Here is a 16366-nt window from a genome sequence, read left to right as displayed (position 1 = left end):
TGCCTGATTGAACGAGGTTTCACGTGGTTGAAATGGTCGTGCTTTTGAAACATGGCCAGACATCGCTGTTGGCCACCAGACCACCTTGGTAATCGAAGTTTTACATGCTCAGGCTCAACCACTGCGGCTGCCTAAGGGAATCTATCCTCCTTGGCTCTATTTACCTGCTCTTCATCCAGCAGCGGGGAGAGTGGACTTCAGCACCCGTGACTGTGATGGTGACTGTGATCGAGTTCTTCAGTGGCTTCCTGTTGCTCTGTCATCTTTCTTGGTTCTCTCACCTTTGTGTTTCAGGTGCTTTGGTGTCTCAGGCACAGCCCACTGTTTTTTGTCGTCGTCGTTTTGTTTTGCTTTTTTTGTGTTTTGTTTTTTGTTTTGTTTTTTGTTTTTTTTTTTGAGACAAGGTTTCTCATCATTGGCTTGGGGCTCTCCAAGTAGTCTAGACTGGCCGGCCAGTGCCCAGGGATCAACCTGTGTCTTTTTTACTTCCCCAGTGGTGGGATTAGAAATGTACAGCAGTGTACCCGGCTTTTTCTGTGGGTTCACTTTTTTTTTTTAAGCTGCTTTCTTCTTCTCAGACACACTGGCCTCCTCTGTGGCTCTGTTCCTGTATTTCCAGTCCTGTCCCTATTCCACCACAGGAACCTCCTACATACCCTACTCCCTCTATGTCTGCAAACTCTTTTCCTTTAAAAAAGGAGAACAGGAATTTATGCCAGATCCCGTCCTGGGACTTGCCATCTCTTTGTAACACTAACTGGGAAAGTTACACTGATTGAGGGGCAGGCTCCGGCACGTTCTTACACTGGAAGCCAGTAGAAAAAAGCCTGTGGACTGTTCTTACAGAATACTGGCCCGGGGTGATCTTACCCGTGTTCGTACCTCAGTTGCACATAAGTGTGTGTGCACAGACACATCTGTACACTCCGAGGCTCATTCAGTACTAAATGTGAAAAGCAAACACTTTAAAAACTTCGGAAGATTGCTTAGAAGCACATTACACCTTTTAGTAGAGGTGACAACTTCTGAAACCTTTCTGTCTTTTAAAGCTTATTTATTTAATTAATGTTTATAGGCATGTGCTTGCAGCATGCTGCCTGCAAAAGACAGAAGGCACACAATGTGCCTGCAGAGGACAGAGGACACACAGTGTGCATGCAGAGGAAGGAGGACACACAGTGTGCCTGCAGAGAACAGGGGACACACAGTGTGAGTGCTCTGCAAAGTGCAGTGACAAAGGACAGTTTTCAAGTCAGTTCTTTCATTATTGGGGTTTGGGGCTAAGCAGCAAGTGCCTTCCCCGTGGAGCCTTCTGAGTGGCTCAGATGGTGCTATTTAAAGACACACACACATATGTACAAACACAATTTGGATCAAACTGAGACCAAAAGATAATTCTAGATTGTATTAAAATTGAGATCCAAAGACACCCTAAAGAGACAATAATCATGACCTAGGATGTACATCTGACTTAGGATGCAGACTCTGAAATGAAGTAAGAACCTCTTTACATCAGGAAGACATGGATGGAGAAACATCATCTACAGAAAATCCCTCCCTTCTTTAATTCCTGGAAGTCAGCCTTGGCCTCTTGAGGTGTCCAGCCTTTCTGTCTTGACCCCTGGGGTCCTTTACATAGGTGACCCCTCTCTGTGTTGATTCTGCTTTATCACCTGCAGAGAACAGGGGACAGGTGTAGCAGGACAGGTAGTAGAGGTCACGTGACACCAGAGGGGACAGCATGACCAGCTGGTGGATGGGAAGCTGAGTCTGCCTGAGTCAGTGGGCAGGAAGCAGTACACATCAAAATTAAGATTTCACAGAGCCAGGTTGGCACAAATGTGGACACCAAGAGATGTCTAGTATTAGGCTTAGCAACAGCCAGGTTTTCAGATAATGCTAGTGGGAGTATAAATTTGCTCATCAACTTTGAGATAATATTTGTTTGCTTGGCAAATTTCCAGATGGACACGTTCCTAGACTCAGTATTCTGTTTTACACACATGTGCGCGCGCGCGCACACACACACACACACACACACACTCGACACGCACACATACACGTATAAAATGGTACTTCTTGTCTACCTGGTACTTGGGAAGACATGGAGGACAGAGTATCCTGGCAGAGGATATTGGTACATTTGGGGCTGGGAGAAGAAGGAAGGCACTGCTTTCTAAGTCGGGGGTCGGGGGGGAAGGATACCCGTGTGGGAAGACACTGAAGATTTCCCTCAGGACGCTCTGAGAACTAGAAGGAGAAAAGTTGGTGACAATTTGCCAGGTTGGTCATGGGTTTCATCTGCCTGCCTTTGCCTTGCAGTGTGAGGTAGCGGTGGGGTTAGTTTCATTTTGTAGGTTGAATGCCTACAGTAAGTTGAGAGGAGTCATAGTGTTTTGAGAACTATACAATTTAGGAAAACAAACAAACAAACAAACAAACAAAGAAGTTCCATTTGGGTTAAAGCTTTTAGAGATGGGTGACACTGCTGTCCTCCAGGCCAACTCTGAGAAAGGGTGACCTTTCTTGTCAGCACTCAGGCCTGTGTCCTGGAGCTTGGCAGTGGGGCTTAGTCTAAAACAGGCCTTTGCGTAGATCCCAGGAGCCAAACTTCTCGTGTACATTCAGCTCAGTTATAACAACACAGCACAGTTCGACATGCTTTCAACCGCGTTGGTTAAAATGGACTGGTTTGGCAAAACGTTTTGTAGATGAAGAGAGTACAAAACTGATTTTCTAGCCTGGACCCTGGCCACCCCCACCTCCACTCCCATCCTCAGGAGATAGGAATATTTTCAGCAAGCTAACTTAAACCCTGTAAGCCTCATTTGTGACAGGAGGGGATTGACCGGGGTCTTAAAGGGATCCGGTTGGCTGGAAGAGTTCATGATTCAACAATGTTCTGCTGTAGTTAGGAAAGGTTTGGGATAGAATAAAATGACTTAAAATGAATTCAGAATGCCACACTTGTTTTGCCTGCATGAGTCTCAGAGAGACAGACAGACAGTTGGGGGGCTCTGCAATTAATCTGTGAACAGGCCTGGCATGGTGCTGAGAGTATATGGGCAGTTTCTGGGCTGGAATATGTACCATGGCCAGGTCCAGGTGAGCACCCAGTGAAAGCGGTGTGGGGACAAAGTGCCTCCATACTGGCCCAGGGGGACGAGCTCTCAGACAGAGTTGGGACACCACAGCATTTGCTTTGTCCACAAGGCCCCTGCGTCATTTCCACGCCCAAGTCACTGCCTGAGAACCAGCAGCAACTCTCCAGCCCTGTCCCTTTTCTGTCCTCAAAGAGAAAAAAGCCTTTCACTCTTGGGTGATCTACAGCTTTATAGCTTGGAAACTGATCTCCAGGGCTTGAAATGAGAGTCCCTGGTGCCTTTTATGTGGAGAGAGCCTCACCTGGGCTTTCTAACCTCTTCCTGAATTAACTACAGAGGTAATTCCCTCTGGCATTGCAGCTGCCACTCCTTAGGAGCTGGTGACTCTCCTGGGGCTTGGCAGAGAGAATAAAACCTCCCAGGTTGGAACCTTTCAGCCTCAGTGTGAAGTTTTTTTGGTGTCTGTGCTTTTCCAGTTGGGGACTTTTAGGTTTATTTTGGTCTTTTTGGTCACTTTGCCTTTCCTCATCCCTGCCTTTTTATTTAACTGTAATTTGTGTCATATCTCAGTCTTAAATCAGCCACTGAACAATATTCTTTTTGCTTTATCTCTTGCATCCTCTGACTCACATAAAGATGTGTTTCTGACTCAGGGATCTTGCCTTCTGTTTGGTTCTTACATTTTAAAACAAGTTATAGCAGAGTGTTTTTATTATTTAAAAGTGACTATGTGTCTGAGTGTATGTTTTTGTACCACATGTGTACAGGAGCCTTTGGAGGTCTGAAGAGGAGTAAGATCCCCTGGACCTAGAGTTACAGACAGTTGTGGGCCACCATGTGGGTGCTGAGACCCAATCCCAGGTTCTTTGGAAGAGCAGCCAGTGCTTCTAACCTCTGAGCTATCTCTTCAGCCCTGTAGCAGAGTTTTAAAGCAGACAAAGTTACTTATTCTTAGGCAAACTTTCAAATGTGTATCAACACAGTTGGACAGTATTATGAATTCATAACCTTTTAGATGTGTGCTGATGTTTTTCTTTTCTTGTTGTCCTTATTTGTTTATTATTGATTTATTTTACCATAGAGAAGGATAGCCACTCTTTGGCCCGAGCTTGGTATGTGGCAAGGTAAGATAGTAAGCATTTAGATACGAAACTCTAAAGCTAGGCTGTACAGACGATCGCATATGCTTAATGATGTTGCTGTGAAACAGTTTTGTCATGCTTTTTTTTTTTTTTTTTAAATTAGGGGCTGGGGAGAATGCTCAGTAGGTGAGAGCACTTGCTGCTCCTGCAGAGGACCTGGGTTCAGTTCCCAGGTCTCACGTCTGGCAGTTTGTAGCCACTGTAACTCCAGTTCCAGGGGATCCAAATCCTCCTCAGTGTTAGAGATCAAACCAAGGGCCTCCTGCCTTCCAACTGTGCTCCACTACTGAACCGCATTCCTATGCAGTTTTTAGTCATGCCACAGAGAACGGAGTGGTAATTTGCACAGCTTATAACCAGTGTGAGTTTGTGACTTTCAGAAGCTAGAAGTATGCTATCCATGAGCCTAAGTATTATTTGCAAGTTATTGTGTGTTCTCAAAATAGATTCAGCAGAATTTCGTTTTGACTCCCAACTGCCATTTCCACCATGGGTGTCGCATGCAGACCTTGGGCTGTCCTTCCTTCAGCTCGTCTTTAGTTGTAGCTTCTCTGTACGGTTGTAGCTGGATAAGAAGTGTGTTTTGTAAAGACACATAGATTATGCAACAGCATTATTGCGAATGTATGCCATCATTTGACATTATCTAGTTTCCAACTAGAATTTCTGCATATTGGCGACTGTTTGTAGTGAGTGATTTTTTTTTTTAAATGTATTTATTTTTACTTTATGTGCATGATTTTTTTGGCATTATTTTATGTATTTGGTATTTGCAGAGGCCAAAAGAGGGTGCTAGACCACCTGGAATTGGAGTTACAGAAAGGTTTTGAGTTGCCACATGGGTGTGGGGAACTGAACTCAGGCCTTCTGCAAGAGCAGCCAGTGCTCTTAACCACCGAGCTCTTTCTGCAGCCTTAGTGAATGTTGATTTTTTGAATGAGTGAATTTTTATATCTGAAGTGAAATGTTAGCACTCTGACTTCCTGCATGGCAGCTAATTCAACTTTGCTTCCCTTACTAGATGACCTCTCCCTGGCTCAGCACAGCCATCCTGTACGCCCCTCGGACTTCCTGCCAGAGAGAAGCATCCTGCACAGTGCTGCACAAGTGACCTTATCAGAGACTGTTCCCAGGTCCCAACCAAGCATCTCTGCCCTTGTCCTCTCCTCTCCGTCAGCGACAGCTTTTGATACAGCCTTTTTAAGCCAGAGACAACAGACTCAAAGTACAGCGGAGCCCAGTTTCTTTGAGGCAAATTACGGATCCGTGACGAGTAATGAGGTGGCCCTCGATGATGAGGAGATGGATAACTTTTTGCCAGATGCTCATTGGACCTCTTCAAGGGGGGTTTCCCCAATGCGGTATATCACACCGAGTCCACCAGAGCCACCCCAGGAAATGCTGGAGCCTGGCACGACCCCATCACTTCCCACCATTTCTTTGCCGGATGAAGTGCTGTCCGGATGTCAGAACACAGTGCAACAGGCAACTGTATATGTGGAGCCGTCCACGTACTTCGGCACTTCTTGGTCAGCTTTTCTCACGTCTGAGGGCATCATTCCAACTCCTAGTAGGAATTCGGTGCTTCATCCTATAGAAATTCACAGCCAGTTATCAAGCAAGGCTTTGCCAGAGACAGTAGCTTCTGTAACAGAGGGCGCAGAAAACCTCCTTTTTAGCTCCCGGATTTCAGTGTCTCAGCCATCAGGCAATGGCATGACTCAACAGCCATCTGTCCCCCTGTGGGAGGTCTCACAGCCTCTAGTGGGTGTCCTGGCCACAAGCTCGGACAGATACCCTAATGAGACCACTGCTTGGATCGAACACCCAGAGGAAGCCATCGCTCTAAGAGCACACCCTGGCATAACCACGTCACCCACAGACCCCACTTTTAGCAGTCAGCCTTCTGCTCTATTTTCAACCCCACTTTCATCTGTGTCTTTTGCTACCCAATTACCTGGTGTTTCGGAGGACTCCTTCCTCTCTAGTGAGGCCAGGGGAGCCTTAGAGTCATGGCATAGCTCCCCAGTCCCCAGTTTTACTGACCATCCTTATGTCCTGAGCCCCGAGTCTTCCCTGAGACCACACACAGGGTGTGTGTCTTGCGTTGTCTCATCATTTCAACAAGAACTGGCCAGGAGCCTAACAGAGAAGGACATGGGGTCAGGCGACAGGCTTGAGACTTTGTCTACTGCCTCGGTAGAGGCAAGTCATGTCTCTCCATTGAGCAGTGTGGGCACAGACCTCTCTGAACTTGAAGAGCCTCAAGAATTTAATACGCTTTTCCCTTCCAGACCTGTGTTTTCCTTTTCTTCCAGACCTGTGGGGCTGTGGAAAGCCAGCATGGATGTGTCACCCGAGGTGGATGTGAGTGGCATTGCCATCACTCAGGTGTACCCTTCCCATGGCCGCCTCTCCACACCAAGCTCACTGGATTCGACTTTTGGCTTCTCTGTCACCAGTGATCTAGTGATGTCATCCAGTATGATCCATCTGTTGTCCTCTGTCATCCCCAGCACCCATTTTGACTCATCTTTCTCCTTGACTGCAAATCAAAACAGTCCATCCTTTCCAGCTGGAAAGCCAAGCCTTCTCACCTCTCCCAGTCTGGTCCCCTCAGCACAGTCTAGCGCTTTCTCTCACGGAGCACCTACCAGCTCTCTGGAACTCCAGTCTGGAAGTCGTTTGGATTTCACATCCGGCTTTTACTCCACTCCGCCCCTGGACTTCAGCACTCCAGCCCCTTCACGGTCAGACGAGCTTGCTTTCCCATCTTTGATGTCAAGCGATCCATCAACCTTCTTTTCTCAAACTTTTTCCACCATGGCTGAGACATTTTCACTGTCCAACTCTATGAATTTGCAATCACCTCAGCTTTCTGTTCTTAATCCCACAAGTCTAGAGCCGTCTCAGCCACAGTCAAGTGCAGACCTTCTTTTGAACACAGTCACTGTTCTTCCTAGTCCCCCCGAGAGGCCCCCACTTTCAAGCTCCCCCTCTGACTCTCTCGAGTTCACCGAAGTATCCAGAGTTTCACTGAGAGAATCCCATGTTCATCTTACCTCAGCTTTCTCTGAAACTACCTCTGCCTTTGAATTTTCACCCATTCCCCATGAGTCCACTATCAGCACACTGGTGCCCTCCAGCTCTGAGCCCTCTCTTGGCATCTACGCAGCTGGGACTCACCTCACATCACTGCCAACAACTGTTTTCCATTTGACACCCATTTTAACCGAGTCATCTCCATTCTCGACTCTGACACCTTCCGATGGCAGTGTGCGTGTGACAGATCATCACACACCAGTCTTACCCACACCCTCCAGTGTCATTCCAAGCAGCACAGAGTCGATCTCTGACCCGTACCTGTCAGCCTCCTCATCACTTGTTTCTGAAGTAAGCCCTTCACCTCCGCCCACAAAGCCAGTCATGGGCTCATCATTGACATCCACAGATTTCCCGCCCAGTACTTCCCCAGAACTAAGTACATCCCTGGAACTGAGCATGCCCAGTGCCAGCACTGCCCCTGGTGATACTGTGGACTCTGCTCTGAACAGCGAGCCTATGAGTCAGAACCCTCAGGGGAACAGTGTACCCCCTCCCCAACCCTCCCTCGGTCCTGCTACCACCTCCACGCTTGAAGCCACAGTTGGTACACCAGCACTGGCCACAGCCAAGCCGCCATATGTGTGTGATATTACGGTTCCCGATGTCTATTTGATCACAACTGGTAAGGCCCTGCTTCCAGTCACCTCTCTGAGATAGAGGACTTCTCGAGGTGTTTGTGTGCAGAATTACAGGACACCATTGTGGTTAGGAGAGTAGGTGTTGGCCTCACATAACCTGTGGGTAGCAGTCCTGTTCCTCTGCTGGCCTCGTGCCAGCTGTCCACTTACCCGGCCTCTTAATCTGCTTTCACAAGTGTTAGAGGAGGACCGTAGTGATGTTAGCTCCATTAGGCTACTATAGAGATTTAAATGTGTAAAATACAGAGCACCTAGGAAATGACCACACAGGATTGCATATTAGTTAGTAATTATCATAAGGTAGAAGAGGCTTGATTTACTTATTATCTGTTTACTGTAGGCTAAATATTTTCTTCCTCACAAAACAATCACAAAGCAGCTTTAAAATGGTTCTACAGGCTTGAAAAAGCAATTGCAAGCTTGTAAGTTAGAAATCTCAGTGTTTATGATAGTTAATGATGTGCCCCATTTTATAATTTTTCTCTGTAGATAATTAGAAGCTATTTCAGGAGCCTCTGACTATCAGGTATCGCACTGTATAATTTTTAGGTGTACTCGTGATTGACTTTTGTCGTCCTTTATTTGAGTGCGTTTAACTGCTCTTGGCCTCACAGAGCGGTTGCTGTGCGCCTGCCCTTCCGCAGTTTTGATAACTGGCGGAGCTGTGTCTCCACACTGTTCTGGACGGGCCTCAGCTCGTCTGCAGCCTCATGTATGTTGGCTTCTTTCTTCTTGGCAACTGTCGCCTGGGAAGAGTCTAGACAAACGTAGAGGGATTGATTGATTGATTGACTAGATGGCTCTCCATAGTAATGAAGTGGAGCTACTTCAGGGGTGTTGATCCTTGATGGCTTTAGGGGGACCCTTGGACTCTGACCTCCACTGACGGGAGTCAGGCTTTGTTTGAAGGTCTCCATACCTCTCTTCTCTTGGCTTTGGAGAAACTGTTGATACAAACCAATTTGTACGATACATGTTTCTGGGTGGTTCCGAATTTCCAGCCTCACGTCCTCGTGTTACAGGTTTGCCATTTCCTGTCTTCCTCAGATGAACCACAGAAGTTGGTAGTTATGGTGGTGGTCAGTGGGGGCCATTAAGTAGCGATCAGCTCTCCTGAGTAGTCCCGTAGCTGCACGGAGCCACTGGTAGGCTGCCCTCCTGCCTCCACTCAGGTCTTCTGATGTTGGTGTTCTCTACACCTCACCTTCCTCACGGTTAGCTCCTCCTGCCTTCCCTCCTCCCTCCCACAAGACCTTCCCACTCATTTTATTTTTCTGTCTTTCTGTTCATCAGTCATGGCGTAGTCTGTCTAGTCAGAGCCTGGTAAGCCATGCTGCGCCGGCTGTTGGTGGGATCAGCCAAGGTAGCCAGACTGGACCATGAGTTTGTAATGATGCCATGGACTGAAGAGGTGACAACAAGTGACACTTACTGGGGAAACAAACAGCTTAAGCACTTGTTTTTTTTATATAATGAATGGAGAATGGGGAGTGATTCTGTCTTACGTTTCAATAATTAAAACAGGATGATGAAACATTGACTAGTGGGACTAGAGAGATGGTTCAGTGGTTAAGAGAGTATGCTGCTCTTGCAGAAGATGGGAGTTCAAGTCCCAGCACCCACATTGGGTGCCTCACAGCTGCCTGTAACTCTAGCTCCACGGGATCTGACTGACTTCTTTTGTTCTCCATAATCACCTGCATGTATATGTAATCTACAGACACATGTATGTATCTATATGCATAAATAAAATCTAAAAAGGGAAAGCACTGAGATAAAAAGGGAGGTGTATTAATTACTGGGGAACACATATACTCACTGGCACAGGTTCATATTTTTAAATTTATTTTTAAAGATAATTTTAAGAGTGTGTGTGTGTGTGTAAATACAGGTGTTTGTGGAGGTCAGGAGAGGGTGTTAGGTCCTCTGTATTTGCAGGTTGTGAGCTGCTTGATGTGGGTGCTGGGAGTTCAGCCTGGGTTGTCTGTCACCACAGAGTCAGCTCTCTAGCCCCAGTACAGATTTTTAAATTCGGCTTTTAAATGAAAAAAAAAAATGAATGGAAAGAACTAGATTTGGGGGTGAGAAATATTTCATATCCTGTATAAAATGTTATTACTTGGGCATGATGAAGAGTTTTTCCTTCCATCTGTAGTGGTTAGCATTCCCAACAGCTGCTTTGAACCTCAGTGCAGCTGCCCTCCTTCTGTGGAGGGAGATATCACCAGTTCATTCAATAGCATCTCAGAGACTTTGAAAATATTACTTCTGAGAGCTTTTAAAGCCTCATCCTTTGCCGTCGGATGCACAGCTGGAGACATTCTGTTATTTGTTGAGAAGAAGGTGGGAACTAGAAGCTCCTGCCCCCCTGCGTGGGCCACAGTTGCTCCCTGGTCTTACTGTCTTTCTCAGTGTAATGCCCAAATTTCCATTTTCTAGAATACTTCACAGCACTTAGATCTTTCTACTCAGTCCTTAGTATGGGCCTTATTTTTTCAAAACAAGTTCTAGCATGCTTCATCTCAGCCATGGCTTCCTGAAGTGGCACCTTCCTGCTTCATACTAGCACTAAAATGCATCTGGTGGTTGGATTTTGTTTGTAGTGCTGGCCAGACGAGCTGTGCAGGAGTACATCATTACATCAATTAAAGAAGTGCTGAGAATCCACTTCAACCGTGCGGTGGAGCTAAAGGTGAGACCCTGAGCCTGGGAGTCTGATGTCTGGCATGCTTTCTGGCTCTCATGGGGTGTGGTAAAAGCCCTGGCCTCTGCTCTTGGATTTTTCTCTCTCACTCTCCTCCTGGTAAACTAGTTTTCCTTGGCATCTCCGTTCACATGTCGTTTTACCCTGTGTGGTGGGGCTGTGTTTGTAGAATTGGAATGGTCTGTCAGACCAGAGGCAGCATAGTTTGGGGCAACCTTAACTGTTTTGCTATCCTTGACTTGCTTTAATAAGTGACTGGGGCTTATACTAGACTCCAGGGGAAGGATACTTGTGTCTTTCTGTGCTTTCAATAGAGGATTCTATTGAAAGAGATGGATTCCTGTACTGCTTATGCTATGCCCACTGACGGTATCCCCTTCCAGATGAGATCAGAAAGCTGTGCTCTAACTAGTCCTGGCACGAGCTAATAAGATATGTGGTGAGTGTAAACTGCATGCCAGCTCTCAAAAAATGCACCAGATACAGCAGTATCTCACTAATAATTTTTTGTAGTGACTACACATTGGAATGATGTTTTCTGTATTAAGTGAAATTAAAATTAGCTCCCCCTGTTTCTCTACCTTTAATGTGGCTGCCATATACTTGGAAATGGTTTAAGTGGCTGTCATCAGGTTATTTTAAACAGTGTGTCTTAGCGAAACAACTGCTCCTTTATATGTGGCTTAAGCATGACAGAAATCTTCAGTTTCCCATAATTCACTATTCAACCCATAGTATGGTCTGTCCTTTCTGGCTGCTTCTATGGTCCTGTTTCTGTGAAGGTTGGGATCATACAAAAGGAATACGTCAAATGAAATCTTGATTTTGTTCGAAGCATCTCTCCTTCCATTTGAGCTACTGATTATTTTTTTTTCTATCCAACAGGGTTTTCTCTAAGGTTGAATTGTCTTTCTAAAATTTTTTTATTTCTCTAGGTTTATGAACTGTTCACAGACTTCACATTTCTGGTAACGTCTGGTCCTTTTGTTTACACGGCGATATCAGTCATCAACGTCCTCATCAATAGCAAACTTGTGCGTGGCCAGACGCCTTTAATCCTGTCTGTGAAGCCATCTTTTCTCGTGCCAGATCCCAGGTTTCAAGTTCAAACAGGTGAGACGAATGAGTGTAGAGGTTTGGATTTGTATGTAGAATTTTATTTATGTTTTAATGTGTGTGTGTCTCTGTGTGTGTGTGTGTCTGTGTGTGTGTGTGTCTGTGTGTGTGTGTGTCTGTGTGTCTCTCTCTCTGTGTGTGTCTGTGTGTGTGTGTCTGTGTGTGTCTCTGTGTGTGTGTGTGTGTGTCTGTGTGTGTGTGTCTGTGTGTGTGTGTCTGTGTGTCTCTGTGTGTGTGTGTGTGTATGTGTCTGTGTGTGTCTCTGTGTGTGTGTGTGTGTGTGTCTGTGTGTGTATATTTTAAATTGGGGATGATGTACCAGTGAGATAGAAGGCTCAGTGGGTTAAGGTACCAAGCTTGAGACCTGGGTTTGACCCTGGGAACCCACATGGTAGAAAGGAGAGAACCTTTAGGTTGTCCTTTTGCTTCTGTGCGCTTGTGTACACATGCTTGCACACACACACACAGTAAATGTAAGAACTGAGGATTGTGCACACATGTAGTGCATAGACACGCAGGCGAAACACCCATCCATACACATAAAGATAAATACAATCTCAAAAAGAAATTAAAGTGAGTATTGTTCTTTTATTGTTCATTTATTTGTCGAGACAGTCTTGCTGTGGTCCTGGTCTGGACCTGAGCTTGTAGTTTTCAGCAAACCGTCTGACTTGGCCTTCTGAATAGCTAAGGCTTCTTTGTCCACAGGCCGCTTGCTGCAGCTGGGCCTGTTACTAATGACAGTAACAACATCTTTATGATTATAGAAAAAGTCAAGTGTACACACAGGCACACAGTATCATTTAATGAGCCCCCATGTGCCATTATATGTTCTCAACAGTCTTTTAGCTCCTTCTGTGTGTGTGTTTTCACGTGTGTGTGTTTTCACGTGTGTGTGTGTGTGTGCAGTATGTGCACATGTGTGCGGAGGCCAGAGTACCGCCTTAGGTTAGTCCTTGGGTGCTGTCCCCCTTGTTTTTTGAGACAGGCTATCTCACTGGCTGGGAGCTCACCAGCTAGGCTAGGCTGTCTGCCTGTCTCAGACACCCTGGCGCTGTGATGACAAGCAAGCACCCCTGACCTTTTAAATGTAGTTTTTGGGTATGTACCTCAGGTCCTCATACTTGTAAGGCAAGGCACCTTACTGATCAAACTGTCTCCCCTTCCTAATAATCTTTAATTCTTAGAGTTTTCTACCTTCTCTCCCATCTATTTCTCTTTATTTTATAATAAATCTTAAAGACCATATATATATGTTCACTCCCGTGGTTCAGCCCGTACTTCTACAAGAAAAGGATTATTAAATACAGATGCACATCTGTCCATATGCTCACACTCCCTAAAGTTAGCCATGACTGCTTAATATCTTATTTAACCTTTATTATGGACATTTTCAATCATGAGCAAAAGTAGAATACATAACATTAAGTTCACATGTTTATTAATAAGTTTAAAAGTTAATCAAGATTTTTACCAGTTTTCAGCAAAATTGGTAGAACCTTTTTGAAGATGCAAGAATGTTTTAGTGTAACGCTGGATGCCATGTCATTTTACCTATTTGTATTTCATAACTCATCTGTATTGAACATTACAATTTTGAGATGTTTATGAGTTGCATCTTTTGATGTGTAGATTTTCAACTGGACTTGAACTCCTGGTCACAAGTGATTTTTCTGGCTCCACCTTCTAATTTGCTGAGCCCATAGGCATGCCAATCACCTTCATGTTGGCTCCGCCTCCTAATTCTCTGAGCCCGTAGCATGCCAATCACTATGTTGCATGTGTTCATATGGTTGGCTTCCTACATTCTATGACACGACACTTTGAAATAATATGACTCATCCGTGGCTCAGAAAGCAACCAGGCAGCATCAAACTGTAACCTGAAGAAGTAGTTGAGTAGCCCCATCTCAGGAACTTGGTCCACTGAGCAAGCATACGGGTCTTCTTTGTGGCCTTGGAAACACCTTGTTGGCCTACACTAAGCAGCTTCATCCCCAGAGATGCCCTCAAAGTAAATGAACTTTGCAGCCTCTTCCCATCAGAGCTCTCTGTCTACCTCAGACCCTGACAGTCACTCTGCCTTATTGTCAGGAGTACTGTGGTACACCCGTCATGACCCACTGGGGCAGCCTTGCCCCCAAACAACCTATGGAGACTGACATGTACCCCACAGTTGGTGCAGTCTGTGGACTTTGCAGCCTAGGCCATTACAGCACTTGGAGACCCAGCCTGTGATGATTATAGGTGACATTTTGCAGCGTAACGTTTCCAGCTGATACCACAGGACACATGGCAGGAGAAAGCCATCCTATGAAATTGGTAGAAGTGGTACTGGAGAGATGGCTCACCAGTCAGGAGCACACGAATCTGACTCCCAGCTCCTCCATGCTGTGACTCACATTTGCTGTAAGCAGCTCTGAGGAGTCCATTGCCCTCTTCTGACTTCCACGGGCACCTGCATCCCTCTTGTGCACCCTCATGATTAAAAACAAAGCGTCATGATTAAAATACAATAGGCAATGAACCCAGTAGGCATACAAATATTAATATTGGGAGACAGGGGGATGAAGAAACAAGACACCGTGATACCGCAAAGGGAACACAGTAACGCTTAACGATAGACCCTAAAGAAAAAAGATATTGATTGATTATTTGGAAAAGAAGTTGAAGAACAAAATTTTTAAAGAAAAAATGTCCATACTGCCAAGTAATCTGTAATTGTTCATGGCAATTCCTATGAAAATACTAGTGGCAGTTTCCCACAGGTATGGGGGAGCAGGGAAGGCTTTTGAAACTTGTATGGAATCCAAAGCAAAGCAAAACCCCCAAAGAGAACAAATGTAATAGCCTGAGTGAAAAAGAATGCTGGAGGCATTATAATACCCGATCGTAAAATATATTACAAAGTAATAGTAACCAAACGGTCATGGCGTTGCAGAAGAGCAGACATGGAGACCAGAGCAGAACAGAAAGTGCAGAAATAGACTCGCTGATTTTTGACAGAAGGGACAAGAACATATATTGATGAAAACAGAGTCTCTCTCTTCAGTAGACCACACAGGGAAAACTGGATGTCTTTATAGAAGAGGGAAAAACCAAGCCCTCTCAACATACTTTAAAAAGAAAAAAGAGCCCTCAAAATAAGAGACCAAAATGTGAGATCTTAACCTATAAAGCTTGTTGGAGCCTCTGAAGAAGTGCTTTTAGGATATTTGTTTGGGTAAAGTTGTTTTTTGTTTGTTTGTTTGTTTGTTTTTTGTTTTTTGGATATGACCATGAAAGTATATGCACCCAAAGCAGAAATTGAGCAATGGGTCACATTAAGTGTTTTTGTATTGTGTCAGCAGCTATGAACAGAGTGAGGAGACAGCCTACAGAATGAAAGCGTATCTTCAAGGCATTCATTTCCAGAATATGCAGGGAACTCAGACAACTGAGCAGCAAACCCCTTAAGTTATCCAATTTTAAAAGCAGGCTGAGGAGGCGGCTTTGTAAAGGGCTTGTTGTGCAAGCCTGAAGACTGGGGTTTGCTCCTCTGTGTGAACTTCGAAGCTGAGTGGGAAGCTCTACAAGCCCAGCACTGGGGACACAATACAAGAGGGTCCCTGGGGCTTGCTAACCAGCCAGTCTAGCTGGGTCACCAAGGTCCAGATTCAGTGAGATACCATGTCTCAAAAATAAGGTGTAAAACAGTTGAAGAAGCCTCCTGATGCCAGTTTCTGGCGTCCATATGCATGTTTAGACCCCTCCCTTGCACTCCTTCCCACACACCATGGGCAAATTGCCAGAATAAACATTTTTTTGAGGCAGGATATACAAATGGCCAGTAAAGATATGAAAAAATGCCCAGCGCCACGAATCAGAGAGATGTACGTGAAAACTATAACGAGATATCCTTTTGCTTAACATCTTATTCAAAAGATGATATTAGCCAGTCAGTGCTGATAGGATGCAGAGGAAGGTGATTTTATACATGCTGTGTTTTGTTTGTTTAGATCTTGTGTGTGTGTGTGCATGCCTGTGCATGTGTACTTTATTTCGTAATTGTACATATAACCGTTAGCCTTTCTACCCATGTCCCAGTTCCTGATTAATGACTCGGAGGTTTATTATTTATTAATAAATGCCTAGGCCTTAAGCTAGGCTTGTTCCCACTAGCTTCTACCTTATCATGCCATTTGTACTAAGTTTTGCCATGTGGCAGGTTACCTCTCAGTTTCATACATCCAGCTTCCTCCATGTCCAAGTGGTGAGTCCTTCTGTGCCTCACTCTATCCCAGAGTTCCTCTCTCTCTGCTGGATGTCCCGCCTTCAGCTCTACCCCTTGCTACAGACCATCCGCTGTTTATTTTGGCCAATCAGAAGGCAAGGAAGGACAGAGACAGATCTTGACATAGTACAGATAAACTCTATCCTTCCATCTCCCCCTTGTAGCATGCACATGAAGATTAGAGGACAATGTGTGGCATTCAGTTCTCTTCTTCCACCACATAGTTTCTGCCTTAGTTTGGGTTTTACTGCTGTGAACAGGCAACAAGACCAAGACATCTCTTAT

At 45.3% G+C, this 16366-nt stretch overlaps 1 protein-coding gene across 1 annotated transcript in view; it reads left to right on the top strand.

Moving 5' to 3' along the window:
* The window catches only part of D630045J12Rik (RIKEN cDNA D630045J12 gene), a 130966-nt gene that overhangs the window by 51783 nt on the left and 62817 nt on the right, over positions 1-16366 (top strand). Inside the window, exons 2-4 of the mRNA NM_194061.3 lie at positions 5268-7973; positions 10593-10681; positions 11629-11806. Coding sequence (NP_918950.2) covers positions 5268-7973; positions 10593-10681; positions 11629-11806 — 2973 coding nt within the window. The remainder of the gene's footprint in view (positions 1-5267; positions 7974-10592; positions 10682-11628; positions 11807-16366) is intronic.

This window comes from Mus musculus, chromosome 6 (assembly GCF_000001635.26).
Source record: "Mus musculus strain C57BL/6J chromosome 6, GRCm38.p6 C57BL/6J".
In the NCBI taxonomy this organism is placed as follows: domain Eukaryota; kingdom Metazoa; phylum Chordata; class Mammalia; order Rodentia; family Muridae; genus Mus; species Mus musculus.
This window is presented reverse-complemented; position numbering and strand designations above follow the sequence as displayed.